Here is a 7,677-nt window from a genome sequence, read left to right as displayed (position 1 = left end):
TGCCCATTGATCTCCTCTTTAGATGGTTCCTCAGTGGTAATGACTATGGGGCTGCTCCAGGCTCATGCCATGCCATGCCATTGCAGGTACCACCAGAGCAGAAAGGTCATGGTGGCAGGGTGGATAATGCACGCTCTGCCTGAAACCATCAGTAGCTCCCAGTTCTGAGGGACCTGCTGCCTCCATGAGGAGCAGCACACATGGAAGAGTGGGACATATCCTACAGCCCACCTGCCAGCACTGCCAACCCCAAGCTTGTAGCCGCATTTCTCTTCACAGAGAAAAGCAAGGCACAACTTCCCAAGGATATTTTCTGGGATTCACATTCTCTGAACCTCATAGAGAGAAAAAACAATTCTTATCTCAATTGCTGTGCCTCTTACTGTTTACAAGTGGAATGCATTGTGGAAAGTTGTTTACTTGAAGAGAATTGGTAACTGGATTCTGGTGTGAGTGTTTTGATTCACTGACCACTTGAATCCATTTGTGTTTTGGGACTGTCAACTGATAGTCACAAGATTCTGGGCAGTTGAGTGCTTTGTGCAGATTCAGTTTAGATTATTGTAATATAGAATAACATAGTATAATATAAAGTAATTAATTAGCCTTCTGGTATCAATGGAGTCAGATGCATCACTTTCTCCCCATCATCAGGGTTGCCCTGCCTTTACTGTACAGGCTGTCAATAAACCTTGCCTAGGGCGACTCACTGCAGTGAAATGGAGGGACATGGGCGTCAGAGCTGATGGCTGTGTCTCCATCCTCCAGCCTGCACTGCCATGGCAGGGATGTACAGCCTCCAGCCATGGGCTGCTGGTCCTGCAGGGATGTGTATAGGGTCTCAGGTCCCCCACCTCACTGGACAGACCCATTAGTACCTTAATGAGAGCTGACAAGTGCTTGGGCCAAGCATGCCCAAACGCATTAGCACAGGGAAGTCACCGCACCGCAGCCAGCTGCCCAGAGGCAGGACCTGCTGGCAGGTGTGGGCAGCACCTGTGGGCACTGCCTGCCTCATGCTGGCAAGGGCTGGGCTGAGGATGGGGTGAAGCCAGTGGTACCACAGCCACCAGTATGACCCAGGCTATGGGTGGTGCCACAGCCACTGGCACTCACAGCCCCTGAATTCCTCCCTCCCTAAAAATGACACCTGCCTTCTACCACCCATTTATTTACAGAAATTGAAAATTAAAACTACACCTGGGGCCAGCACAGACCTGTGGAACCCAGTCTAGCCACTGGAAACTCCCAAATCCCCCACCAGGCAGCTCCAGGCAAAGACAACCCAGTGCCAAGCATGGCTCTCCTCCTCTTCCCTCCCTGCAGGAGGGCTGTGCAGTGTCTCTGTGGTCTGGCCCATGGCTAAGAGGGTCCAGTACCACTCTCCATGGATGTGAGAGCATGGAGTAGGCAGGAAGAGCAGCCCAGCCCTCACTGCTGGAGCTGGAGGTTGGTGTGCAGCAGCCACTCAATGGTTTCCAGCAAGTAGGCCATGCCATAATGTCGGGCAATGTTCTGGAAGACACTGACATGGTCCATGAAGACCTGGGGAGAGAAGAACAGGGAGGGAAGGAGGCTACCCAGCATCCTGGGCAGCCAGGGGCTCTGACAGAGTGGCTGGGCAGGGCTGGCCAGAGAGCAGCTCAGCAGGTGCTCATAGCAGTCTCTCAGGTGCCGCAGGATGTGCAGTTAGAGCAGAGGCAGAGGAGGCACAGGGCACCTTAGGGCCCCTCACTGAGCTGCTGGGCTGGGGCTGGACTGGGCAGGTGTTGAAGTACCTGGGAGGAGATGGTGAGGGCGAAGTCTCCAGCACAGCTGCAGTACACAGGCATGTGTGTCTCCTTCACACCGTGACACTTTCTGCACACCTGGAGGCCAAGGAGGTTCAGGTGGGTCAAGAGATGAGGCCAAGCTCTTCTGCCAGTGGAAAAGTTAATGTGTCCAGGCACAGACAACCAGGGAAATGGGCAGAGTGGGAGATCCCTGTGCTTACCAGGTCCTGCAGCACAAAGGCCATCAGTTTCTTCTGCAGGGCTTCCACCAGTGCCATCTCAATGGCATCAGTATCATACTGCACATGGCAGCTGGGGCAGAGCCAGCCGGGCAGCACCGACCTGTCCTAGGGGCAAAAAGAGGGGTGTAAGCACTGCAAGTTCCATGCACTGGGATAGTGGAACTTGTTTCTGGAGAGGACAGAACATAAGCCAAAGCCCAAGCATGCTCAGATCCATCACATGCAGCTAGAAAAGATGAACAGAAAATTTGCTTTAGGAGAGGATGATCATGGACAGCAGGCAGAGCTGCAAAACAAAGGGGAGATAAAGTGGGTAAGATGATTGGCTGGCCTCCAGCATTGCTGTACTGGGGCCTCTATTGTCCCTAGGAGAGAGGCTGCACCTGGGAAAGGGCAGGGTCCTTGCACAGGTCCAAATCCCTGCAGAAGTTGCAGTTCCTGCAGATGACTTCAGGAAGCATATAGGAGCGGCAAGGGTCCTGAAACTGGGCTGCTTCTGAGAACTCGCCCACCTCGATGAGGCGCAGCAGGTCCCGGCGTAGTTTGTTCACCTGGTTGGTTATGTTGGCATCCAGGGAGAGGACCTGCAAGGATAAAAGCCAGATGAGCCTAGCAGCAGAAACTGTTCTAAGGATAGCTCAGATCCTTGTGACCCTCATATAGATTCAGGACCCAGTAAAAAGATCCATCCTGGGAGAAGCTGCAGCAATGGACAAGGACCAGAATTTCAGTTCAGACCCCAATCCTTCAGCCAAGGAGCCTGGCCCACCCCTACTGACCTTGCAGACATATTTGATGAACTCTAGAGCTGGGTTGTTGAGTGGCAGGTAGGAGCCAGGCAGGACTGGGAACATATCTGAGGGCTCTGTGGCATTTTGGGAACCAGCCATCTTCTTCTGGATCTTCTGGGTGATGGTGAAGAAGCTTTGGGTGAGCTCATTGGCCACGTAATCTTGTGAGAAGGTTATCATGCCTAGAGGGGTAAAGCAGAGAGTGTTTGAACTGATTGGTGGCACGTAGAGCAAGCAAGGTGGGTGTCTCTACCTGCAGCAGGGCTGCCCTGGGGCTTGGTACTCACCAGGCATGGCCCTCAGCTCCCCCAGAGCCTCCTGGGACACCTGGCTGGTGCTCCTCCTCTTGATGGGGGTGCTCCCAGGAGTGTTACGCCGCAGTTCTTCCTTCATGCTGTGGTACACAGCCACGATGTAGGCTGGGAAGACATAGGCAAGGCTCTGGCTCCTATCCAGAATTGGCACCGGAGGGGCACAATGACCTCATCATCTCCCCATACTGCTCACCTGATATGATCATCAAGAAGTAGCTCTGGCAGGAGCCGGCCTGGGGCAGGAACTGCGCGATGTTCCAGTTATTCTCCAGCAGCTCCTCCACATCTGGCTCCCCTTTCTCCTCCTCTTCTTCCCTCGCCACCTCCTCCTCCTCCTCCTCCTCTTCCTCACTCTCCTCCTCCAATGTCTTCCTGGTGTCCTTCTGGGGGTCACATGCATAGCAGTCTCTCATGCCCAGCCAACACCTCCCTACTCTGCTCCCAAGGGACAGGGTGCTTTCCATCTCTTACCTCCCCATAGTGGATGCGAGAATCCACTTTTCCCTTGATACCTCCATAATTTGCTGGGTCCATCCAGAGCAGGAACTCCCAGCACCGGGAGAACGAGATGGTCAGAGAGTGGAAGATCTCCTTGGAGTGGATGCTGGAGGGAGGAAACTGCAGTCAGTTTCTGTGTCAGCATAATTTCTTCTCCACGGGACACTGTGGGGAGGTGGTGCTGGCCAGGATAGAGGAGTGTCCCCTTTCCCACTGGGCACCTGCTAGGGATCCCAGGGGAAGTCATGCCCAAGGACACTTGGCTCTTTGTTCTTGTGTCAAGGTGCCTATACCACAGCTGGGATGTGGACAGCCAGCCAGGGGACAAGTTGCTGGGCATCTCAGGCTCTCCTTGAAGTCTCTTCAGGATTGAATCCTAGGAGTATACTTGGAATACTGCCCATAGAGGCAGCTAGGGACAGATCACTACTCTAGGCATGACAGCAAGACAACTAGGAAGCCTTGTCCCTTCCATAGCTTTGCCAAAAAAAGTAATAAATTCAGTTTTGAGGCGCATTAGAAGACAAAAAATCAGCATCCTCCTCCCTGGTCTTGAGCCCTGCCCCAGCCCCACCTCCAGGTGCACCTCACCTGTTGATGATATACTCCATATAGCTGATGGCATCCTCAATGTGCCGCTTCTTGGTGCAGAGGATGATGCGGTTGAAGTTGGCATAGACCACAGAGGAGCCCAGGCGCTTGAACTCAGCCACCAGCCTGCAGCAGGGCACAGGGTGGCATCAGTGGGCAGGAAAGCAATGCATGAGGGGTATACGTGACCCAAAGAGCATGTGTTGTTGATTCCTCAGCCTAGAGTCAACATGTAGCAACACTGGGCAAGGGAAGTCACCCAAAGAGGGTGAGAGTTCCCTCCTACTGCCCACCTTTCTGGAGGATCACTGTGGGTGCCAGCATCCTGGTCACTAACATCATGCCTCTCCATTCCCCATCCACCAGACTGGCACACTTAAGACCTCACTTACTGTAGGAAAAGCTTCTTCATCATGTTGTGGAGTGTGCGGTGCAGTGCTGGGTCATAAAGCAGGGAGGAAGGAGAGCGGAGCCAGCGGTAAAAGTGAATGACCTGGTTGTCTGCATAGGCATTGTGGTACTGCGTAATCTCCTTCACCCAGCTCACCACCATGCTCTTCAAAATCCTGCCAACGAGCAGAGACTGGCATCACCCCACCAGCAACCAGCAACACTTCCCCCTTCCTGACAGAGACCTATTTATGGGCACACTAGATGATTTAGAACAGGAACTCCCTTCTTCAGCCCTCAGCACATATATGCCTCTAAAACCTGGTGGAGCATGAACAAAGGAGAAAGCAACATCCCCCTGCATCTGCTGGCTGAGGCACCAGGCAGCTCTGAGGAACTTCCAATGTGTTGGAGAAGATGCCTGCCATGCACTGGAGGCATGGATTTGTACTTACACCACCCTACAAGCCCTACTGCTGGGGAAAGGCTAAAGCCAGGAGGGAGTGAAGTAGGACTCTAAGGGGACCTGCCAGGATGGAGACCACCTCTCTACTTCCTGCTGTTTCTCAAGCCACACCTGAAAGTGTTGGAGCAGAGGGCAGTTTCATCATAGCTGGCTGGGATGTTGGCAGCTTGGTTCCCTGTGACCATGTCCTCCAGGGATGCCTGCTGAATCACATCGAAGCTAATGCTCATGCTGGAGCCTCCTTCCATGTCATTCACGTGGTGAGACTGCAACACGGTATTCACAGCCAGGCTCTGGATGTCCAGCTCCAGACACACTAAGAGCAGACACAGCTGTCAGCAGGGAGGCAGGGAAAGGACCAGGAACACCCTCCTGCTCTGCCAGAAGTGCTTTTCACAGGTACAGGGTGATCTAGAGGTGCTACTGCACTCAGAGGGCAGATGCTTTCACAGGCATGACTGGACCTTCATAGGTGTTGATTGAGCCTTGTCTTTCAACAAGACTCAGACCTACTGATCCTCTGGGGACCACCAGTTTTCCTGGAGGCTGCGACAGTGGACCTCAGAAGAACTCAAGCTGCCTGAGAGGTCTGTCCCAGCATCACCAGTGATGACCAAGTGAGCTGTCCTTGGGCTGACAACATTGCAGGTGATCTGTCAAGTGCTGCTGTCATTGGTCATTGGTAAAGAATCCCCATTTTGATGCCTGCACATGTTTCAGGTGAGCCTTCCCTGCTCCAGGACATGCCCTTAGCATCCTCCTTACCCATACAGATGCTGAAACCCAAAAGCTGCTGGTTACAACTGTCACCATAGAGACTCTTTGGGGACTGCATCCACACCTCTGCAGGACTCACAGAGCAGGATCCAGCTCTGCCCCATTCAGTGCTACCACCTTCCTCCCTCTTCACCTGTGGAGTAGCAGCCAGGGTGGTTGATCTCAACTGAGGCTCTCTCATCAAACTCCATGACCAGGCGGTTGTCATCGGCCTCCTTCCCCCCCAGGTCGGGGCGGGCTGTGGGGGACAGCCACAACAGGTGGTTGTGACGATGAAGGTGGCGTGAGAAGAACAAGTCGGAGCCGAAGGTGGAGATGTCATCAGGGAGGTTTCCAATGGGGATGTGGTAGTACCTGAGGCACAGAGACATCAGTGGTCATTGGCATGAGCATGGCTGCAGGGAAAACAGAGACCCTGACCATCCCCTCAAGGGGTGAGGAAACTCCTGTGGTCCCACTGAGGGCATGGCAGCCTCACGGGAACATGGCCACCCTGGGTACCTGCTCATCTCAAAAGCCTGGGAAAGGCAGGTGTCCAGGTTGAGGTAGTGGCGAATCATGCGGCGGGCAGCATGGCGCTGCCAGTCCAGGACAGAGTAGCTGATGTCGTCTACCAGCCGGATGGGGACCAAGGGGAACTCCTCCATGATGGGGATTCCACTTGCCAGCTGCTTCAGGTCCCAGTTGGACTGCACAGCCACCAATGTGGGGCCCCGGCGCTCATCCTGCACCAAGAAGAAAGAGACATGTCCTGGTGCACCTCTCACCTGCTCAATAGGAAGCTGGTGGTGTCAGGTGCTCCATACCCACAGCAGGTCCCCACGGTTCTGAGACAGCACACCCCAGCATTCCTGAAGCATGCACCCACCTTCAACAACACCAGCTCTCCAGCTGATTGCAGGGACGGAGCTAGATCCTGAGGTGGCCTTGCTGCTGACACTGCCCCAGATAAGCCCCACACAAGCAAAACAAGCACCCACTTCATGACCTTGGGTCCAGCAGTTACAAGCAGGTGTTCTTGGAACTGCTGTAACAGTGCCTTCCACAGCATCCTTCCCTTAGTCCAAACGGTCCCACTGAAACCTTCCCCACACCTTCATCTCACCTTGTAGCCCGAGAGCAGCCGCTGGACACCTCTGTAGATGGCCTTGGGGTCGGTCTCAGCACGCACCTCAAAGGTGTGTTTGTCTGGGGGCAACAGCTCCTTGCCCACCTTTTCCAGCAGAGCTGCGCGCTCAACTGAGAACAAGGTGGAGAGGTTTGGCATCTGGTTGCTGCGTACCTGGGTGGAAGAGGGACCAGGTCAGAGCAGGGGGAGAGCAACCCTGGGATGTGCAGTGCCAGGGGCCCTGCCAAAACTTGGCAGGGATGTGTGATGTACGGAGAAACCTCCTGCTGCCTGGCCCTACCAGGTCTGGGGTGGAAGGGACCTTTAAATGTTGTCTAGTCCAACCCCCTGCCACAGATAATACATAATCTCAGAATTGTTTAGGTTGGAAAATACCTTTATGATCAAGTCCAGCTGTTCACCGAGCACTGCCAAAGGCCACCACTAAACCATGTCTCCAAGTGCCACACCCTCACATCTTTTAAATCCCTCCAGGGATGGTGACTCCACCACTGTCCTGGGCAGCCATGCCACGGCTTGACAACTCTTTTGGTGAAGTTTTTCCTAACATTCATCCTAAACCTCCCCTAGTGCAACCTGAGGTCAACTAGACCAGGTTGCTCCAGGCCCCATCCAACCTGGCCTAGAAAACACTTCTGGGGATAGGGCAGCCACAGCTTTGCTGGCAAATCTGTGCCGGGGCCTCACCACACCCACAGGGAACAATT

The 7,677-nt window shown here is 54.0% G+C and overlaps 1 protein-coding gene across 1 annotated transcript in view; it reads right to left on the bottom strand.

Moving 5' to 3' along the window:
• Nucleotides 1-1,170: 1,170 nt before the first annotated feature.
• Nucleotides 1,171-7,677, bottom strand: part of POLE (DNA polymerase epsilon, catalytic subunit) — a 33,710-nt gene continuing 27,203 nt past the window's right edge. Inside the window, exons 35-48 of the mRNA XM_036393286.1 lie at nucleotides 6,947-7,123; nucleotides 6,343-6,566; nucleotides 5,975-6,195; nucleotides 5,176-5,380; nucleotides 4,601-4,774; nucleotides 4,209-4,334; nucleotides 3,591-3,723; nucleotides 3,313-3,502; nucleotides 3,093-3,224; nucleotides 2,794-2,987; nucleotides 2,398-2,598; nucleotides 1,994-2,119; nucleotides 1,779-1,868; nucleotides 1,171-1,545 (exon numbers count right to left, since the gene is read on the bottom strand). Coding sequence (XP_036249179.1) covers nucleotides 1,432-1,545; nucleotides 1,779-1,868; nucleotides 1,994-2,119; nucleotides 2,398-2,598; nucleotides 2,794-2,987; nucleotides 3,093-3,224; nucleotides 3,313-3,502; nucleotides 3,591-3,723; nucleotides 4,209-4,334; nucleotides 4,601-4,774; nucleotides 5,176-5,380; nucleotides 5,975-6,195; nucleotides 6,343-6,566; nucleotides 6,947-7,123 — 2,307 coding nt within the window. The 3' untranslated portion in view covers nucleotides 1,171-1,431. The remainder of the gene's footprint in view (nucleotides 1,546-1,778; nucleotides 1,869-1,993; nucleotides 2,120-2,397; nucleotides 2,599-2,793; nucleotides 2,988-3,092; nucleotides 3,225-3,312; nucleotides 3,503-3,590; nucleotides 3,724-4,208; nucleotides 4,335-4,600; nucleotides 4,775-5,175; nucleotides 5,381-5,974; nucleotides 6,196-6,342; nucleotides 6,567-6,946; nucleotides 7,124-7,677) is intronic.

This window comes from Molothrus ater, chromosome 18 (genome assembly GCF_012460135.2).
Source record: "Molothrus ater isolate BHLD 08-10-18 breed brown headed cowbird chromosome 18, BPBGC_Mater_1.1, whole genome shotgun sequence".
NCBI classification, from domain to species: domain Eukaryota; kingdom Metazoa; phylum Chordata; class Aves; order Passeriformes; family Icteridae; genus Molothrus; species Molothrus ater.
The sequence above is the reverse complement of the archived record's forward strand: the minus strand, read 5'-3'. Positions and strand labels throughout refer to the sequence as shown.